General features: G+C 40.9%; 1 protein-coding gene across 1 annotated transcript; it reads left to right on the forward strand.

Annotated features, from left to right (window-relative positions):
* Positions 1–1,327: 1,327 nt before the first annotated feature.
* On the forward strand, positions 1,328–19,531 carry LOC129539998 (N-acetyllactosaminide alpha-1,3-galactosyltransferase-like). The gene is made up of 4 exons (XM_088841774.1): positions 1,328–1,359; positions 5,706–5,759; positions 14,203–14,340; positions 18,838–19,531. Exons 1-4 carry the CDS (start codon positions 1,328–1,330, stop codon positions 19,529–19,531), a joined length of 918 nt encoding a protein of 305 aa, XP_088697900.1.
* Positions 19,532–22,560: the final 3,029 nt, after the last annotated feature.

Consider the following 22,560-nt stretch of genomic DNA (forward strand, 5'->3'; position numbering starts at 1 on the left):
TATTTGAGCAAGTAGAGAGATTTCATTGGCAATTAGGAAATTTCATTTTTCTTTTTTTTTTGCTTGGTTTCTTTGGCTGTGCTGCATGGCTTTCAGAAGTGACAGAAGAGTCCTAACCTTTGGACCACCAGGGAATTCCCACAAATGTCACTGTTTAAATGTTATTAAGCAAGCTTCTCTGTCATTTGTATCTCAAATAATTACTTTTTTTTCCCTCCGATATAGCATGCAGTCATAATTGTAATAATTTTTATCATGTTTATTACTGTATCTCTATAACCAACAATGTATTTGGCACCTAGTGTGTGTCTTAGTCTATTTAAGCCACTTTAACAAAATTCCATAGACTGGTTGGCTTATGAACTACAGAAATTTCTCACAGTTCTAGAGGCTGAGAAGTCCAGGATCAAGGCACCAACAGATTTGGTGTCTGTTGAGGACACACTTTCTAGTTCATACACAGCCATCTTCCCAATGTGTCCTTCAGTAGCAGAAAAATCTCTGCCATGGGTCTCTTTCCCAAGGACATCAATCACATTCATGAGGGCTCCATCCTCATGATCTAATCACCTCCCAAAGGCCCTACCTCCTAATGCCATCACCTTAGGGGTTAGGATCTCAACATACGAATTTGAGGGGTATGCAAATATTTCCTATATAACATTGCATATTCATTAAATATTTGGTAATATTAGATAAGAAAATTAGGTAATAAAATGAATGGGTTTATAGGGATATAAGTCCTGGGTGTTCATTGGAAGGACTGATGTTGCAGCTGAAACTCCAATACTTTGGCCACCTGATGCGAAGAGCTGACTAATTTGAAAAGACCCTGAGGCTGGGAAAGATTGAGGGCAGGAGGAGAAGGGATCAACAGAGGATGAGATGGTAGGATGGCATCACCGACTCAATGGACATGGGCTTGGGTGCACTCCGGGAGTTGGTGATGGACAGGGAGGCCTGGCAGGCTGTGGTTCATGGGGTCGCAAAGAGTCGGACACAACTGAGTGACTGAACTGAACTGAACTCTGTGTGCTTGCTAAGTTGCTTCAGTCACGTCCTACACTTTGCGACCCCATGGACTATGGCCCACCAGGCTTCTCTGTCCATGGAATTCTCCAGACAAGAATACTGGAGTGGGTAGCCATTCTCTCCTCCAGGGGATCTTCCCAACCCAGGGACTGACCCTACATCTCCTCCATTGCAGGTAGATTCTTTACCACTGAGCCACCAGGGAAGTCCCAGGGAAATAACTCTAGTCATATTAAATGTGGAAACCCTTTATATAAGTTTGAAATTAATACAATGCTTTTCATTTATCCTAAGCATGAAGAAATTACAGAGGATATATCAGTGCTGGTAAGTTTTTGTAGGCTATGACTTCTTCTTTGAAGACTAAATCAGTTGGAGGGCAATGGGCTACCTGCAAGTCCTTGGCAGGGTAAACCTATAGGCAGGGCAAACCAAAGCAATTTTACAAATAAAGATATTTACAAGTGGAGATATTTGTTTAAGGTTGGAGTACCAGGAATAAATTTAAGTCTGAATTTGGCATGGTGGCAAGAATACACAGAAGAACTGTACAAAAAAGATCTTCACGACCAAGATAGTCACGATAACGTGGTCACTGACCTAGAGCCAGACATCTTGGAATGTGAAGTCAAGAGGGTCTTAGAAAGCATCACTAGGAACAAAGCTAGTGGTGGTGATGGAATTCCAGTTGAGCTATTTAAAATCTTGAAAGATGATGCTGTGAAAGTGCTGCACTCAATATGCCAGCAAGTTTGGAAAACTCAGCAGTGGCCACAGGACTGGAAAAGGTCAGTCTTCATTCCAATCCCAAAGAAAGGCAATGCCAAAGAATGCTCAAACTACCGCACAATTGCACTCATCTCACACGCTAGTAAAGTCATGCTCAAAATTCTCCAAGCCAGGCTTCAGCAATATGTGAACCGTGAACTCCCAGATGTTCAAGCAGGTTTTAGAAAAGGCAGAGGAACCAGAGATCAAATTGCCAACATCCGCTGGATCATGGAGAAAGCAAGAGAGTTCCAGAAGAGCATCTATTTCTGCTTCATTGACTATGCCAAAGCCTTTGACTGTGTGGATCACAATAAACTGTGGAACATTCTGAAAGAGATGGGAATCCCAGACCACCTGACCTGCCTCTTGAGAAACCTGTATGCAGGTCAGGAAGCAACAGTCAGAACTGGACATGGAACAACAGACTGGTTCCAAATAGGAAAAGGAGTGTGTCAAGGCTGTATATTGTCACCTTGCTTATTTAACTTACATGCAGAGTATATCATGAGGAACGCTGGGCTGGAAGAAACACAAGCTGGAATCAAGATTGCTGGGAGAAATATCAATAATCTCAGGTATGCTGATGACACCACCTTTATGGCAGAAAGTGAAGAGGAACTCAAAAGCCTCTTGATGAAAGTGAAAGAGGAGAGTGAAAAGGTTGGCTTGAAGCTCAACATTCAGAAAACAAAGATCATGGCATCTGGTCCCATCACTTCATGGGAAATAGATGGAAAAACAGTGGACACAGTGTCAGACTTTATTTTTTTGGGCTCCAAAATCACTGCAGATGCTGATTGCAGCCATGAAATTAAAAGATGCTTACTCCTTGGAAGGAAAGTTATGATCAACCTTGATAATATATTAAAAAGCAGAGACATTACTTTGCCAACCAAGGTCCGTCTAGTCAAGGCTATGGTTTTTCCCGTGGTCATGTATGGATGTGAGAGTTGGACTGTGAAGAAAGCTGATCGCCGAAGAATTGATGCTTTTGAACTGTGGTGTTGGAGAAGACTCTTGAGAGTCCCTTGTACTGCAAGGAGATCCATCCAGTTCATTCTAAGGGAGATCGATCCTGGGTGTTCATTGGAGGGACTGATGCTAAAGCTGAAACTGCAATACTTTGGCCACCTCATGCGATGAGTTGAGTCACTGGAAAAGACTCTGATGCTGGGAAAGGTTGGGGGCGGGAGGAGAAGGGGACGACCGAGAATGAGATGGCTGGATGGCATCACCGACTCGATGGACGTGAGTTTGAGTGAACTCCGGGAGTTGGTGATGGACAGGGAGGCCTGGCGTGCTGTGATTCATGGGGTCGCGGAGAGTCGGACACGACTGAGCGACTGAACTGAACTGACCAGGAATCAAAGAAAGAGCAGACTGGCAGGGTGCTATCTCTGATAGATTAATGAGACCTGGTTAGAGGAAGTGTGTTACGGAAGCCAGAAGCCAGCCTACAGGAACCTTGGATCTTTTAAAGCTCTGGGGAAACACATGGGAGTTGAGTATTGGCTAAAAGACTCCCAGGTATTAATCACATGCCACCCGAAAAATCATGCCATCAGAGTGTGTGCAGAGAGGAAACATCCTCAAAGTTTGTCCAAGATTCAGTATCATAAGATGTTCCTCTGCTTCTCCCTGTGCTCACGGGAACACAGAGTGAAGTGAAAGCAGCTTTCCTTTATGTTGCTTGCTGTCTTCAGGGTCCTTGTCTCTCTCAGGTTCCATGACTGCAACATCCCCACTAAGACCAAGACTCCATAAACTTGGGTGAGCTGTGCTATATGTGAAAATAATAAAGAAGGTTTTCATGTACCAGGCGGAGTATGTTTTCTCATGGCTTGCAGGGCATTGGAACTCTCCGTCACCTGAAAAAAGCAGGAAAATCCTAGGCAAAGGTGGGAACATTCGAGGAAAGCCTGCGACAGCAGATGCTGGGAGAAAGAATGGATTAAAATGCTTTCTGCCAAAATGTATTCAGTGCAATACAACGTAACAATCATCCTATTATTAATGTTAGCTCTCCTTAGCATCAGGAGTCTATAGCTGTAGCATGGTAATACTTATCATTCAGGCATTGTTATTGATGGGAGCGGTGCCTGGTAGAATGTCACATCTCAGCCACATTCCAACACTGCATTACACCATCTGTGTACACAGGCACAAAGACAATCTCGTGACATATGACTCAGCTCCACAGATGCCTAATCCCCTAACTCAGCCCAGAATCAGCTCTCCCAGGGTGTCTTATCAAGAGTGCCATAGAGCCTTTGAAGTGAAGTGAAGCGAAGTGAAGTGAAGTCGCTCAGTCGTGTCCGACTCTTTGCGACCCCATGGACTGTAGCCCACCAGGCTCCTCCATCCATGGGATTCTCCAGGCAAGAATACTGGAGTGGGTTGCCATTTCCTTCTCCAACAGAGCCTTTATGAAAGAGGAAAACAAGGGCTCAGGCACAGTTGCTGGTCTTTTCACCTACTGTGTCACTATGGACAAGATAATAAAAGCTGTGCTTCAGTTTACTGTATAGGAGTGGGTTGAATTAGATAATACTCAGGAAAGTATTCAATAAGTATTAGTGATTAATGAAAGAAATCTAAATGTATCTGGCAGATTAGGATATACTCCCCTTAAGAAGGGATATTTAAATGCTATGTGGAAATTAGCTGGTGGAACCTGTGGAATATTTAAGGGATTAACAAAAGGCCAGTGAGTCTGGAAAACTGTCGATGTAGGGCTAGGTAGGAAAGGTGGGGCTAGGTGGAACAGTGTGAAGGGTCAGATCATGCAGAATATCGTGGCTCTATAAGGAATATGGACATGATCCTTAGGACAGTGGGAGGCCACTGGACATTGTTAAATAGAATAATGATTGGTAACATTGGAGCTTCAGAAACATGTTATTGGAAGCAGAGTGGAAATAGTGAATCAGTTGAAAAGGGAAAATTCAGGGATCAGCAGAGGGCAGCACATCGCTAATCACATGGATAGAAATATGAAGGAAGGTTCATGATACTGTGCTCTTTCCATTTGTGTGCCTTTTCAAAGGTACACAAACTTCTAAAAAGTGAACAGTGAGGCCAATGAGGAGGCTTTAGTAGTAGTCCAGACAGGAATGATGCTGACCTGAAATCGTGTGGTAGCAGGGAATGGAGGTAAGGGATGAATTTGAGATGTTTTGGAGGTAAAACCATCAGGGTTTAATGGTGGGTTTGATGTTGGGATTCAGAAGGGCTCTGAGTGGAGAATGACTCTCATATTCCTGCCATGCAAATCCAAGCAGATTCAGCGAGTTAAGGCAACATACGAAGAGGACCTCCTTTGGGGAAAAGATGATGACTTTAATGTTAAATGTCTTCCTTTGGTAGCATCTGTGGAAAATTCAAGTAGAAGACTTCAGAACACAGTTGGGTATACTAGTCTTAAGTTTATGGGAGAAGTATCCTTATATATAAGAACTTGAAGCCACAGAAAACTGCCCAGAAGATTGTCAGTTGATCAGAGAACTTTAAGAAAAATCCTTCTGAGAATAAAGATCAAATCAAGGCTGCTGAGCAGATAGGATATTTAAGGCTACCCTTAGGTAGAAAATAGGAACATATTTTCATTGTGGTAGAAGCCACTACAGGTAAATTTGGGGATGAGTTTGCAGAAAGTTGAGGGAGCTTCCGTCTGATGACTGCCATTTTCTCTGTGAATTAGAAGATGAAAATGAGAACTGTGGAGACAGATAGACTCCTGGGAAGCACAGAGAATGACTCTGAGGGTGGAAACCATGATTTTTCCACAACCATCAAAGGTCATGATTCATTCTCTGCCTATGCTTATTTTGCATTTTACCTCTGATAATACATCTCAAACTCTAAACATATTATGTGACTCTTTGCATTATTTTTCCTAATAGGTCTGTGAATACTCAAACAGAAGAATTAAAGCTATCAGACTGGTTTTTTCCCAAGTAAGAATTCCAAATCTAATATGTGTGAGATTAATCCATAGGCTGCTCAATAGAAATTAACAGATGGCAACAATACTGTGACTGGCATTCCAAATGTTGGAGAGCAGATGGATCTTTGATGGTTATTTTAAAAATAAGCAGTAGCCGAGATCAACTGGGAATGGACATTAGGACCTACGTCCTCCATGAATGAGAATTTAGATGGTAGAAACACAAAGGGTCCTAGAATGACGGAGAGTCAAAAATGTCAGGGTACATTTGAGATCGTTTGGTTGTTTCTCCTCATTTCACCAATGAGAGAACCAAAGCCCAAGTCAGGTGGGTGGGCTGTCTGGGCACTTCATGCTTTAATGCAGCAGCTTTCTTCTGGCCTCTCTGCCTCCATCTTCTTACTCTATGCACATGTCTTTCACCTTGATGCTGGATCTGAGGACTTCTTTTAATTAAAACTTTGAAAGGAGACATCCAGTTATTGGATAATGATCCATGACTCATCCTCCCAAAGTATCACTACATTTGTCAGATCTAATCAGATAATACAAAACCATACCAGCTATTTAAACAGAGGTTTTAGTATAAAGAATTGCTGATTACTATAAAGTCATTAAGGGGCTTCCCAGGTGATGGTAGCGGAAGAACCTGCCAATGCAGGAGACCTCAGAGATGTCAGTTCAATCCCTGGGTCGGGAAGATCCCCTGAAAGAGGGCATGACACTCCAGTATTCTTGCCTGGAGAATCCCATGAACAGAGGAGCCTAGCAGGCTACAGTCCATGGAGTTGCAAAGAGTCAGACACTTCTAAAACAACTTAGCACCCATGGACACCCATAAAGTCATTAACTAGGTAACCTGAAAAACTGAAAATACAACTCTAAGGTTTCATAGAGGGAACAGCTATAGGAAGTAATTATTTTCCCTGGTTCTGAAGAAACAAAAGGAAGGGACTGGAATTATTACACCTTAAAAACTTAGAGACAGATCTCACAGGGCTTAAACTCCGATGCTGCTCACCCGGTGCGGGTGCCTCTGAGCTCCAGGAAAAACTCTTGGGGCAGAGAACCAGCCCTTCTAAGGAGGAGCACGGCGAGACTGGTTTTGCACGTGTTGGAAAAACTGAAAGTTGGATTCAACTGCTCAGGAAAAGAACTGCTATTGCTGTGATAAAGATGCATTGCTGGAATGGGACTTGCAGGAGCAGGATGAAGACAAGAAGCCCACAGGAAACAGAAAAGAGCAAGTTTCTTCTTCCTCCAGCCTTGTAATTTTCCTCCAATGCCCTTTTTTAGTAGAGCCTAACAGGGTGCCCATTGGCAAAGGATAAATGTGATTTGCAGTGTCCCAGCTCAACATAATAAAGCAGGGTATGCTGTGGTGGCTTTAACTATGAAAGACAATAGCTTAATAACTGACACAGCATCCCCCTAATAAGACAGGTAAGTTATAGCCTCATAATTCAAGGTCTGATCAATCACAACAGGTGAAAAAAGGAGAAAACCACATAATCATTTAAGTAGATTCCAAATAGGCTACTTTTAAGTTTCTATCTCCATTCCTTTTTTTTTTGGTGGGGGGTGTGTTTAAACAGCAGAGATTTATTTTCTTCCATTTCTGAAGGCTGGAAATAGAAGATCAAGGTGTTGGCAAGTTTGGTTTCTTTTGAGGTCTCTCTTCTTGACTTGCAGCCTGTCTGCTTGCTGTGTCCTCACAAGGCTTTTTCTCTGTGTGCACATCCCTGGTGTCTCTTACTCTTCTAAGACACCAGCCCTATTGGCTTTGGCCCTGTCCTTATAATCTCGTTTAACTAACCTGTTAGTTTCTCAGTCATGTCCGACTCTTTGCGATTCTATGGACTGTAGCCCTCCAGGCTCCTCTGCCCATGGAATTCTCCAGGCAAGAATACTGGACTGGATTGCCATTCTCTTCTCCAGGGGATCTTTCCAACCCAGGTATCAAACCCGGGTCTCCTGCATTGTAGGCAGGCTCTTTACCATCTGAGCCACTGGGGAAGTCCCGTTTAACCTTAATTACCTCTCTAAAGGCTGCTGCTGCTTCTGCTAAGTCACTTCAGTCATGTCCGACTCTGTGTGACCCCATAGACGGAAGCCCACCAGGCTCTCCCTTCCCTGGGATTCTCCAGGCAAGAACACTGGAGTGGGTTGCCATTTCCTTCTCCAGTGTGTAAAAGTGAAAAGTGAAAGTAAAGTCGCTCAGTCGAGTCTGACCCTTAGCGACCCCACGGACTGCAGCCTACCAGGCTCCTCCATCCATAGGATTTTCTAGGCAAGAGTACTGGAGTGGCTTGCCATTGCCTTCTCCGCTTTAAAGGCTACCTATCTCCAAATATTCAGACTGGGATTACACCTTCAACACATGAATCTGGAGGAGACAATTCAGTCCGTAAGAAACTCTGAAACAGCTAATAGAATCTTTCTCTTGCTGTGTGACAATCCCTATTGCATTTTTCATTGTTTTTCATTGATGATCATTAAAGCCGAACACCTTTTCATGTGAATATTGGTCACTTGGACCTTCACTTTTGTAAACTGCCTGTTTATATCTCTTCTCTTTATCCCACACAGCGGATTGTCTTTTTCTTATAGATTTGAATACATGTAATATAAAATTCACTATTTTAATTGTTTAAAAATGTACAATTTGGGGCTTTCCTGGTGGTCCAGTAGTTAAGACTATGCCTTGCAATGCAAGGGAACTTGTTTAATCCCTGGTCCACAAAGACTCCACATGCTGCAGAGCAACTAAGCCCGTTGGCCATGCCTACTGAGCCCACATGCTGTAACTACTGAAGGCTGCAGAACCTAGAGCCTGTGCTCCACAGCAAGAGAAGCCCATGCACCACAATTAAGGGTAGCCCCTGCTCACCACAACTAGAGAAAAGCCTGTGCAGCAACCAAGACCCAGCATAACCAAAAATATAAGTAAATAAGTCTTTTAAAAATGTACAGTTTTAGCTAATTCCAGAATATCTTCATCATAGCTAAAAAGAAACTCTGCCCATTAAGAAGTAACTTCTCATTCCCCGCTCCTCGACAAATGCTAATATGCTTTCCATCTCTCTGGACTTGCCTATTCTGGACATTACCTATGAAGGGAGCATAGTATGTTTTGTTATTTTTTTAATGTCTGACTTCTTTCACTTTGCATGTTTTCAAGATTCTTCTATATTGTAGCATATATCAGTATTTCATTCCTTTTCATAGCTGAATAATATTCCATGGTATGGATATACCACACATCCATTCACCAGTAAATGGATATTGGGTTGTTTCCACTTTGGGGCTATTATAAGTAATGGTGCTATAAACATTCATGTACAAGTTTTTATTTGAAATCATACTTTCAGTTCCCTTGGGTATATATTTATAAGTGGGTTTACTGGGTACATGGTAATTCTATGTTAAACTTTTTCAGAAACCACCAAACTCTTTTCCATACAGTTACATCATTTTATGTTCCCATCCACAATGTATGAGTGTTTCAATTTCTCTACATCCTTTCCAACACTTGCTATCTTTTGTTTAGCTGGGGGGTGGGGAGTGTGTTTGTTTTTGCTTATGTTATGGCCATTCTGGTGTGTGTGAAATACCTTATTATAGTTCTGATTTACATTTCTCTAATGACTAATGATGTTGATCTTGAGATGTCTTTGTCTGGCTTTGGCATCAAAGTAACATTGGCCTCATAGAATGAGTTAGAAAGTTCTATTTCTTTGGGAGACTTTGAGAATATCAGTTCAGTTCAGTTCAGTCGCTCAGTTGTGTCCGACTCTCCACGACCCCATGAATCACAGCACGCCAGGCCTCCCTGTCCATCACCAACTCCCGGAGTACACTCAAACCCATGTCCACAGAGTCGGTGATGCCATCCAGCCATCTCATTCTCGGTCGTCCCCTTCTCCTCCCACCCCCAACCTTTCCCAGCATCAGAGTCTTTTCCAGTGAGTCAACCCGTCGCATGAGGTGGCCAAAGTATTGCAGTTTCAGCTTCAGCATCAGTCCTTCCAATGAACATCCAGGATTGATCTCCCTTAGAATGGATTGGTTGAGTCTCCTTGCAGTCCAAGGGACTCTCAAGAGTCTTCTCCAACACCACAGTTCAAAAGCATCGATTCTTCGGCGATCAGCTTTCTTCACAGTCCAACTCTCACATCCATACATGACCACGGGAAAAACCATTGCCTTGACTAGACGGACCTTTGTTGGCAAAGTAATGTCTCTGCTTTTTAATATACTATCAAGATTGGTCATAACTTTCCTTCCAAGGAGCAAGCGTCTTTTAATTTCATGGCTGCAATCAGCATCTGCAGTGATTTTGGAGCCCCCAAAAATTAAGTCTGACACTGTTCCCACTGTTTTCCCATCTATTTCCCATGAAGTGATGGGACCAGATGCCATGATCTTTGTCTTCTGAATGTTGAGCTTCAAGCCAACCTTTTCACTCTCCTCTTTCAACTGGTGTTAATTCTTTAAGTGTTTGGTAGAATTCAACAGTTTGATCCTGGACTTTCTTTGTTAGCAGATTTTCAGTTACTTTTTCTTGTTACAGGTCTATAAGATTTTCTAGTTCTTCCTGAACAAGTTTTAGTATTTTGTGTGTTTCTAGAAATTTATCCACTTCATCTATAAGGTCTATAATAATATCCGCATTTCCGTTCTTGATTTTAATAATTTGAGTCATCTTTGATTTTTTCCTGGTCAGTTTCATTAAAGGTATGCCGATTTCATTAATCTTTGCAAAGAATCGACTTTTGGTTTCATTGATTCTATCATTTTTTTCTCTATTCAGTTCTCTCTGCTCCAGTCTTTATTATTTCTTCCTTCTGATGGCTTTGGTTTTGTTTTTCCCTTTTTTTCCAGTTTTCCCCTTTTTTAAGGTAGAATGTGAGGTTACTAATATGAGATCTTTCTTTTTTGAAATATAGATGTTTACAGCTATACATTTCCTTCTGAGTACTGATTTTCACTGTCTCCCATAAGTTTTAGCATGTTTTATTTTCATTTTTATTTATCTCAATTTATTTTCTAATTTCCTCATGATTTTGGAGTTTTTTGTTTTTGATTTTTTCCCTTATGATTTTTTTCCTTTGGCACATTGGTTGTCTAGGTGTGTTGTTTAATTTCCAGGTGTTTATGAGAGTCCCTCGGAGAAGGCAATGGCAAGCCACTCCAGTACTGTTGCCTAGAAAATCCCATGGATGGAGGAGCCTGGTAGGCTGCAGTCCGTGGGGTCGCTAAGGGTCGGACACAACTGAGCGACTTCACTTTCACTTTTCACTTTCACACATTGGAGAAGGAAATGGCAACCCACTCCAGTGTTCTTGCCTGGAGAATCCCAGGGACGGGGGAGCCTGGTTGGCTGTCGTCTATGGGGTCACACAGAGTCGGACACGACTGAAGTGACTTAGCAGCAGCAGCAGCATGAGAGTCCCTTGGACTGCAAGGAGATCCAACCAGCCCATTCTAAAGGATATCAATCCTGGGTGTTCATTGGAAGGACTGATGCTAAAGCTGAAACTCCAATACTTTGGCCACCTCATGCGACAAGTTGACTCACTGGAAAAGACTCTGATGCTGGGAGTGATTGGGGGTGGGAGGAGAGGGGACGACAGAGAGTGAGATGGCTGGATGGCATCACCGACTTGATGGACATGAGTTTGAGTGAACTCCGGGAGTTGGTGATGGACAGGAAGGCCTGGCATGCTGTGATTCATGGGGTCGCAAAGAGTTGGACACGACTGAGTGACTGGACTGAACTGAACTGATGAATGTTCTAGACTTATTTCTGTTACTGATTTCTAATTTTATTCCATTATCATTGGAAAAGATAGTTTGTATGTTTCCAGTCACTTTAAGGTTACTGAGACTTGTCTTATGGTCTAACATGAGATTTATCCTGGAGACTGATCCATGTGTATTTGAGAAGGACATGTATTCTTTTGTTGGGTAAAGTGTTCTGTGTGTGTCTAATTCGTTCTTTTGCCTGCTCAAATCTTCTGTTGACATCTTAAAGTGAATTTTTTCCTTTCAGCTATACACGTCTCAATTTCAGTATTTCTATTTCATTTGTTTTTATAATTTGTTTCTTTATTAATATTCTCTATTTGTTGAGACAATGTTCTGGTTTCCTTTAGTTCTTTGTCCATGGCTTCCTTTAGCACTTTAAGCATATTTTAAATGGTTGATTTAAAGTCTTTTTAGAAAAATTCAGTCAATGTCTGGACAGTTCTCATTAATTTGTTTTCCTGTGAATGGGCTGTACATTCTTTATTTGCATAACTCTTAAATTTTGGCTAAAAACTAGACATTTTGAGTACTATATATAGTTTCTCTGAAAATCAGACACTTTTGCCTCCTCAGAGTTTGTTGTTCTTATTTGCTATTAGTTGTTTGTTTGGTTTTATTTTTCCCTTTTTCTCTAGTATTCCCCCTTTTTCCCTTAAGGTGGAAGGTGAGGTTATTAACATGAGATCTTTCTTTTTTTTTAATGGTTGTTTGTTTAGTGGTTTCTCTAAACTATTTTTTAAAGACTGTATTCTTTGTCTTGTTTGGTCTCAGAAGTCTCTGAGCTACCCTTAGGTTGTGGCCAGTGAGTTGTTTGACAGAGATTTCCTTAAAGTGCCTAAAACCTGAGAGAGGGAGGTGTTAAGGGCAGAAGGAGGAGGAAGAGGAAATAAAGGAGGAGGAGGAGAAGAAAAAAACAGAAAAGAAAGGAAAACAAAACAAAGAGAAGAAAACATTACATTCTTTAAAGATTGGCTCTGTGTTTGGGCCCTCCTTCAACACAGCCCAGTTGTTTATAGGTCTGCCTTAGCTGTCACTTCTTGTGTGCACTGAGCCTAAATATCAGTCAGAGGTGAAAGCCTAGGATCTTCACAGATCTTTTCTGAACATTCATTCTGCCCTGAACATGTGCATGGATTTCTCAGTTCCTTGTTCTGTGTGTGTCTGACTGACACATGGGATCTTGTCAAAGCCCTTACTTCCCAAAGAACTGTCTTTCAAATGTTTCCTCCCAGAGCTTTCAGCATATATAGTGTTTATTTCAACTTAAATCTTCTGACTCAGGTGGAAGGGGCTTGTTCTTTTACAATTTTTTTTTTCAAGGAATACCCTCCCCTTCAATTCTTAGAGAATGTTAAGTACAAGAAAAAAAGCACTATGAGTCAATCCTTCAAGGAACTCTCAGGTAGGCTAAAAAGATAAACACAATCCCTGGGAATTAGATCCACTCTTCTCCCAGCTGAATCAGACACCCACACTGAGAACATAATATGTTTTTGTCTTTTCAATACTGCTGTTATACTAGGAAGAGAGTTGGTGCAAGGCTGTGTTAAAATACCTCAAAGTTTTTCTAGTCCTACCATATTGAGCCATTTTTTTGTTGTTTCTTTTTGAGATAACTTTTGCTTGGTTGCTCTAAATCTTTGGCTATCTTCCAAAGTTCTGACAAAGTTGATTCTGACAGTATGCAACAATATTAACACTGGCAGCATTTCAGATTATGAAAACTGGGAAGTTCATTTTTTAAAATACTGCTTCTGAAAAGAATCAGTGTCCAAAGCTTAAGAGGGTAGATCTTTTCCAACTGTAAGGGAAATTGTTACTTTAGACTTTGGGTGACATTTCAACTATGCATCCTCAAAGATCTTGGAATAACAATATAATCATACATGTACTTTTGTAGTGATCTAACCCTAATGATGCAGCCATGAAATTAAAAGACGCTTACCCCTTGGAAGGAAAGTTATGACCAACCTAGACAGCATATTAAAAAGCAGAGACATTACTTTGCCAACAAAGGTCCGTCTAGTCAGGGCTATCATTTTTCCAGTAGTCATGTATGGATGTGAGAGTTGGACTTTAAAGAAAGCTGAGCACCAAAGAATTGATGCTTTTGAACTGTGGTGTTGGAGAAGACTCTTGAGAGTCCCCTGGACTGCAAGGAGATCCAACCAGTCCGTCCTAAAGGAGATCAGTCCTGGGTGTTCATTGGAAGGACTGATGTTGAGGCTGAAACTCTAATACTTTGGCCACCTCATGCGAAGAGCTGACTCATTGGAAAAGACCCTGATGCTGGGAAAGATTGAGGGCAGGAGAAGAAGGGGACGACAGAGGATGAGATGGTTGGATGGCATCACTGACTCAATGGACATGAGTTTGGGTGAACTCCGGGAGTTGGTGATGGACAGGGAGGCCTGGCGTGCTGTGGTTCATGGGGTCACAAAGAGTTGGACATGACTGAGCGACTGAACTGAACTGAACTGAGCCATTTCTGATAAACTGTTTCTTCAGTTTATCATGCCATCAAGGCTCTGGGTTAGAAATAAGGAAATACTGCAATCAGACATAGGCTTTATACATTAGCAATATCTACTACAATTTTATTAAAAAGTATTTTGCTCATAATTCGTATATCTTCCTTACAGTGCTGTAAATCGCTCAAACATAACTACCAGCTGGGCAGCTCCAGTTGTGTGGCATGGCACTTATAATGAAGTGGCGCTGGAAAATTATTACTCAAGTCATAAAATTACTGTGGGGTTGACTGTGTTTGCTGTGGGAAGGTAGGTATTGCTGAATGACCTTTATATTCAGGTATTTTATTTCAGAAAATGGGAGATTATCAATAATCTACCTCAAGAATTTAGAAAAAGTAGAACAAAATAAAGCCAAAGAAAGCAGAAATAAGGAAGTAATAAACGTGAGAGCAAAAATCCATGAAATTGAAAACAGAAGAGTCTTAGAGAAAAATCAATGAAACAAAAATGTGGTTCTTTGGGGAAAAAAAAACCCAATAAAATCCATAATCACCAGGAAGACTAGCCAAGAAAAAAAATTAATGCAAATTACAAATATCAGGAAAGAAACAGGGTATATCACCTCAGACCTTGTAGACTTTAAAAGGATAATCAGGAAACACTGTAACATTCTCTACATATCTGACAACTTAGAGGAAATGGACCTTAAAAAGCACAAACAACCACAACTCACCCAACATGAAAAAGATCATTTGAATAATCCTGTAGCTATTGAGAAAATAGAATTCATAATTAAAAAAACTCCCAAAGGGGTTTCCCTGGTGGCTTAGCTGGTAAAGAATCTGCTTGCAATGCGAGGGACCTGGGTTCGATCCCTGGGTTGGGACAATCCCCTCAAGAAGGGAATAGCTACCCACTCCAGTATTCTGGCCTGGAGAATTCCATGGACTATATATAGTCCATGGGGTCACAAAGAAAGGACTTTCACTTTCAAAGTCCTCAGGCACAGATAGTTTCATCAGAGAATTCTACCAAATATTTAAAGAAAAATTAACGCCAATTCTACACAATCTTTTTCAGAAAAGAGACTAGAAAGGAACACATCCCAAATCATTTTATGAAGCAAATGCTGCCTTGATATCAAAATCATATCAAAAAAGTATGAAAAAGTATTAAGTTGAACAATACTTATCACTCATTAAACTGACAAAGTTATCAGCTTTATGGCAACTTGCTATTAGATGTTGATAGTAATTTATTGTTTAATAAAAAGAACACAGAAAGAGGAAGAAAGGGAGGAGGGAGGGAAGACTCCTTGCAGCAGAAGTTTCCCATGACCTCCTCCTGAGACTCACTGTGGTCTCTTCAAGCTGCTGCCCTAGGATCTGTATCAAGATTCTGGGGAGCGACCCCGTTCTGGGGCAGTGCTTCTACCTTCAGGACGCAGATGGAGTTTCTGATTCCTTCCTACCCGCTCCCGAATAGAACACAGGGTCTTGGAAGTGTACTGTGTGAGGGAAGGGGCACTGAAGCCACAGCCTCATTAACCTCACCATGAAACCCCCTCTCTGTTTTAAAGAACCTCTGAAAGCTCAGGAATAAATGGCATCAATTTCCTCTGAAATTAGGAGTATAGGTGGGACTGAAACTAGGAGGATAGATTTAAAGTATCTAAACGAAAATTTTCAACATGAATATCTGCTACGGGAATGAACAATTAAGCCAATAAAATAAAATGGAAAAATGCCATGCAAATATTAAAGACTTTCTATTTATTGGCAATAGTACTGTAGACCTGTAGGGAAAGACTTCCATAAATGATGTTGGAGAAAATCAGTGTCAACACAGGAAAACTGAAATTGTACCTTTGATGACAGAGAATGAGATGGCTGGATGGCATCACCGACTCGATAGACATGAGTCTGAGTGAACTCTGGGAGTTGGTGACGGACAGGGAGGCCTGGCGTGCTGTGATTCATGGGGTCGCAGAGAGTCGGACACGACTGAGAGACTGAACTGAACTGATAGCATATCATGTACAAACATACAAACATCAATTACTAGGTAGTTTGAAGACCCATAGTTAAAAGAAAAACTATATCTTCATGAACTCAGGATAGAAAAGGATTTATTAATCAAGACATGGAAACTACTAATCATAAAGGAAAAGACTGATAAGTCTGACTGCTTAAAATTCCGGGTGTTCATTGGAAGGACTGATGCTAAAGCTGAAACTGCAATACTTTGGCCACCTCATGCGACGAGTTGACTCACTGGAAAAGACTCTGATGCTGGGAAGGATTGGGGGCGGGAGGAGACGGGGACGACAGAGAATGAGATGGCTGGATGGCATCACTGACTCAATGGACATGAGTTTGAGTGAACTCCGGGAGTTGGTGATGGACAGGGAGGCCTGGTGTGCTGTGATTCATGGGGTCGCAAAGAGTCGGACACGACTGAGCGGCTGAACTGAACTGAACTGAACTAAAAATCAGAGAAACACAAACTGAAGGCCATTTTACAAAATACATGATTAGGGTCATGACCAGAGAAATTGACAGAGTGGAAGAGACTCCTGACTGAATGTGGGATGTGTTCTGGATTGGATCCTGGAAACTGAAAAGGCCATGAGGGAAGAAGCTGGTGAAAATCACATAAAGTCTGTGGTTTAGCTAATAGCATTTTACCACCTATAATTTCCCAGTTTTGACAGATGTACTATAGTTACATAATATATTGCTATTGGGGGAAGGTGAGTAGAGCATATGTGGGAACTTTTCTGTAAATCTAAGGCTGTGCTAAGCTTCAGTCGTGTCTGACTCTTTGCGACCCTATGGAGTGTAGCCTGACAGGCTCCTCTGTCCATGGGATTTTCCAGGCAAGAGTACTGGAGTGGGTTGCCATTTCTTTCTCCAGGGGATCTTCCCAATCCAGGGACTGAACCAACATCTCTTAAGTCTCCTGTATTGGCAGGCAGGCTCTTTACCGCTAGCACCGACTGGGAAGCAGGCCTTGCTAAGATCCAGTGTAGTAAGTCTAACAGCATTCCAACATAGAAAGTATTTTAAAAATTGGGGGAAAAAATGTTTGCCATTGTAGCGACAGTAAGTTTTTTTATTTTTAATTGTAAATGCCTGATATTAAGCTTTTGATTGATTGCTGAGACATCCATTTTATTTATTTATTCATTGGCCACACTGTACAGCTGGTGGGATCTTAGTTCCCTGACCAGGGAGAAAACTTGGGCCCTGTGCCATAAAAGGGCAGAGGCCTAACCACTGGACCACCAGGGAATCCCCTGAGATACCCACTTTAAAGACATCCATCTCAAATAAAAATATTGCTTACTAGCTAAACAACTAGATAAAGAGCCAAGTCACCCTACCCATGATATCTTTCTTTTAGAAAGTCCTAAGTGATCTGATCTACAATTTGTCGATGGGGGAACTTGCAAAACCCTAGGCACCCCGCCCTCAACACAGTAAAGGCAGAGCCCCAGGTCCTTTGTGTTTCTCTCTCTTTCTCTCTCCCCCACCACCTCCAACCTGGGACCTCCCTGTGTGGCCCCAGGTATGCCATGTACCCTCTAGGATTTGTGATTAATAAAGCTTATTTTCTCAAAGTTCCCTATGGTTATTGTTGAGGTGCTCCTTGAAATTATAATAAGAATGACAAAGACTTGTCCAGCCATAACGTAGGCTCTGGTGATGTCTGGTAGGAAGTAGGCATGTCTTACCACAAGTAGTAGGGATTCCAGCAAGTGCCCCCAGGCACTCCTAGCCGATAACATCACTATCAAATAGGCAGAGACTGACACAAAACAGCCCCACATCACATCATACACAAAAATGAACTCAAATGGATAATAGACTTAAATATGAAGGATAAAACAATAAAGCTACTAGAAAAACATAGGAGAATATTTTCACTACTTTCAGGGGGCAAAGATTCCTGAAGTATGACACAAAAGCACTAACCATAAAAGAAATACGGATAAATACGGACTTTGGATTTGAGTTGCTGGCTTCCAGCTCGATGTAATATTTTAAGTGATATTTTTTCATAATGTACTTAATAATTTTAGATACTCCAAACTGGAGAGTTTTCTCCTGACTCCATCTGTTGTATTTCTTAAGACTCTGATCAATATCCAGAACTTATTTCTAATGATCATATAAACATCATTTGAACTAGTCACATATATTATCTTTTCGTTTTTGAATTTACCTGAGGCCATTTATTTTACTACAAGAATCCTTAAATGGCTGGAGAGATTGGAAATGAGAAAGTTTGCCTTCAGTTCAGCAATCTTAGCACCATATTAAAGGGGATAGGGCAAAATAAGAAACCCAGTGCTGACAGTGGATACAAAGCATGTCACCTCTGACTTTTTACGCATAACTAACTACTCTAAGTAAGCCACAGGTATTAATAACTGCTCTTGCAATGACCTATGACCTTTCCTGCCTACAACCTCTAAAGCAAGTCCCAACTGCTCTGATAACCCTGAAAACTCAGGCTTTTGTTTTGTGCTGGGCACGGTTCAGTTTTCTGATCTCACCAAGTTTCATTCCCTCTCATGAGAAATTCCTCTTTTCTCCTATGATCCATAAAACCTCACCAGCGAGAGGAAAGGCAGACAATTTCACTTTTACACTACTTAAATATAACTCAAGAAGCATATCTAATGTTTGGTTCCTTAGTAGCATTTTTCGATAAAACTACAGTAAGTGTAATTTAAATAGTATGTGTTTCACTAACATACAAGAAGATGAACTTAATTGCTTCTTATTTACTTCACAGATACGTTGACCGTTATTTGCACACATTTATAGCATCAGCTGATAAATATTTTATGGTTGGCCAGAAAGTCATCATTTACATCCTGATAGATGACTTCTCTAAGGTGCCCTGGGTAAAGCTGGCTCCCCTCCGAATGCTGAAAATTTTTGAAATAAAGCGAGAGAAGCGATGGCAAGACATCAGTATGATGCGCATGAAGACCATCAGTGAGCATGTTGTGGATCACATCCAGTATGAAGTTGACTTCCTCTTCTGCATGGACGTGGATCAAATCTTTGTAAAAAAATATGGCCTGGAGACTCTGGGGGAGTCAGTAGGTCAGTTACATGCTCATTGGTATAAGACAAGTCCTACAGAATTACCTTATGAGAGGAGTCAGTTATCAGAAGCATATATACCTGTTGGTAAGGGGGACTTTTATTACCATGCTGCTGTATTTGGCGGTACTCCCATTCAGGTTCTCAATATTGCTAGGGAGTGCTTCAGAGGAATCATGAATGACAAGAAAAATAACATTGAGGCAATATGGCATGATGAAAGTCATTTGAACAAGTATTTTTTCCTCCATAAACCCACTAAGATCTTGTCACCGGAATACTGCTGGGATAAGTTTGGATCTAATAGTATTAAGAATGGCACTTTCAAACTCTATTGGGCTATTAAAAATTATGACTTTCTTAGACAGTCAGTGTAATTTTATAGCCCTTTGTGTTGCTGAATTTAAAAGCATCATTTTGTCTTGTCTTTAAAAAACTAGTACTTGACAAATTTTAGCACCATAAAAATAATCACTACTAGAATGACAAACTCACCAACACAGTTATATTCATACTTTTCCTCACCTTTCTTTTTGACTCCTATAACATAGGATATAGCAGTTACAGAATGAATATATTGACATCGGATGGAAATATAGTGTTCTCATATCTTGTGTGAATTTTGAGGAAGTATTTTTTTGGATCACATTGGACAAAATAGAATCTGTCAGGAGAAAATGAAATCTGAAATATTTTCACTGATCCAGCTAGATACATATTTCTTATATCGCTTAAGGAAAGGGATAATCTAGGGGTATGGATAAAGGAAATCAGTACAATTATACTAATCTACTCTTTATGTAAAATTTTGAGGACATTAAAGCTGCAGCCAGATGGGCAGATAGTTACTTTGAAAACTGGGTTATTCAAAAAGAACTGTTTTTTTTAACTTTTTAGTTTGTACTGGGATGTAGCCTAACAATGTTGTGACAGTTTCAGGTGAACAGTGGAGGGACTCAGTCATACAAATAGATGTATCCATTCTCTCCCATCTCTCCTCCCGCCCAGGCTCCCACATAACATTGAGCAGAGTTCCATGTGCTATATAGTAGGTCCTTGTTGGTTATCTATGTTTAATATAGATACATGTCCATCCCAAATTCCCTAACTATCCCTTCTGCCCCTCCTTCCCACCTGCAGCCATCAGTTCAGAATGTGTTTTAAAACTACAAAGTTATCTGTTGTAAAAACTAATAAGGAAAATTTAAATATAGAGAGAAAACTGAAAGTCTTCCTATACTCTCCCTTTGAAAACCTATCACTCAATATTTCCTTTATATGCATTTATATACCCACCTCATGAATATACACACACACACATATGTATGCCTGTGCATATATGCTTATATACTATTTTATATAAATTAACTTATATCACATAAATGCACACATGCATGCATGCATACACATTTTATCAATTGTCTGGGTCTAGTTAGGAAAATAGAGCTACTGTTCCAGGTATTTCAAACAGTGGGAATTTAACACAGGGGAATGGACACATAAAAGTGATAAAAGAGTTGAGGAGAAAATAAGATATATATGTATAAATACATCTTCTTTATCCATTCATCTGTTGATTGACACTTAGGTTGTTTCCATGTCTTAACTATTGGAACTAGTGCTACTATGAATACTGGGTGCATGTATCTTTATGAATTAGGGTTCTCTCCAGATATATGCCCATGAGTGGGATTACTGGATCATATGATAACTCTATTTTCAGTTTCTTAAAGACCTTCCATACTATTCTGCATAGCTGCTGCAACAACTTACATCTCCACCAAAAGTAGAGGAGGGTTCTTTTCCTCCACCCCTCTCCAGCGTTTATTATTTGTTCAGTTCAGTTCAGTTCAGTCGCTCAGTCATGTCTGACTATTATTTGTAGACTTTTAAATTATATGTATATATTCATTCAATGAAGATAGTAGCCCTCCTGGGACTGAAGAAAAAAATTGTAGGATGGCTAGAAAGCGCTAGAACCTAGCATGAGCTGCCTGGCATGAGATGAAACAACAAACAGGATTTTTAGTCACTGCTAGAAATGCCACGCAAAGGATACAGAGAAAGACAGAAACCAGATACCGCCCCCCCTGCCCCCACAGAGACGGGCTTTTCCCTTCTACCTTGCTCTCTTCTGCCACTGTTTTCCATTTTCTGGTGCTATACAATAATCAGAGGTAAGAGAGTCTGGAAATATAGGTACCTGCTGCATTGGGCAGATGAGAAAAATGAGAGACCCAAAAGTTGACAGACAAATGGCTACCACAACCCACCCATTCTGCCTTGAAATGGCCATTCTCATCCTTCCACCCATACCTAACTCTCATAAAACAACTTTATGTTTCCACTTCACAGAATTCAACTAACTTTTGTACAAGTAAAGAACCACTTTCTTCTCAAAAAGGTGAAACACAAATTACCATCGGACTTTATTTCCCTCCCCATGTTCAAGAACCCCAGATAATATAAGGTCTCCTCCCTCAGAATGGTACATGCCTCTTCATAGTTTGGTGAACTCTGATACAAATTGGAAAGAAAAGAAATAACCACTCCTCATTAAGAAAGAAAATGTAGAAGAAAGAAATAGGGAAAATAATTGTGCGTGTGCTAGTCACTCAGTCATGTCTGACTCTTGGCAACCCCATGGACTGTAGCCCACCAGTCTTCTCTGTCCATGAAATTTCCCAGGCAAGACTGTTGGAGTGGATTGACATTTCCTTTGGTTAACATATAAATACATACATTTGTATATAACTATATATATTAAGTTTCTATTTGTAATATAAATATAAGAAAAATGTGCAGGCCTGCAGCAGTCTTCATTTTTGTAGCTGGTTACAGAGTCAGATTCACATTTATCATTTCTTCCTTCTATCACTGATTTCATGTTCCTTGCCCTCGGTTAGAAGCTCAGATTTATATGGTTCTTTACTAGTGTGGTGCCTTTATACATTTGTTGTCTGGTATCTGACTCTTTAGTGGGTCTTTACTGAACTGCTGGTTTTCTCATAAAGACTGTCCAGTAAGAAGCTCCAAGGGAACACCTTAAGTTCTTAATGCAGTCCTCCTTCCACTATCATGTACTTGCAATCTCTTTCATTTTGATAACTGTTATCAGTAGACCCACCCAGACCCCTTCTCTGGCTGCTGACTTAGCATGATGGAAAGGCAAAATGTCCAGAAAAAAGCCTCAGATTCCAATTCAACAGGACCATCACGATGTTTCCTGGTGGAAACATGCTTTCTTTATGCTCTCATGCCTTCCTTAACGTTCTTCAGTCGCTAAGTCATTGCCAACTCTGCAACTTCATGGACTACAGCCTGCCAGGCTCCTCTGTCCATGGGATTTCCTAGGCAAGAATACTGGAGTGGGTTGCCATTTCCTTTTCAGGGGGATCTTCCCAAC

Source organism: Moschus berezovskii, chromosome 11 (genome assembly GCF_049115385.1).
Source record: "Moschus berezovskii isolate FMDL1 chromosome 11, NW_MosBer_1.0, whole genome shotgun sequence".
In the NCBI taxonomy this organism is placed as follows: domain Eukaryota; kingdom Metazoa; phylum Chordata; class Mammalia; order Artiodactyla; family Moschidae; genus Moschus; species Moschus berezovskii.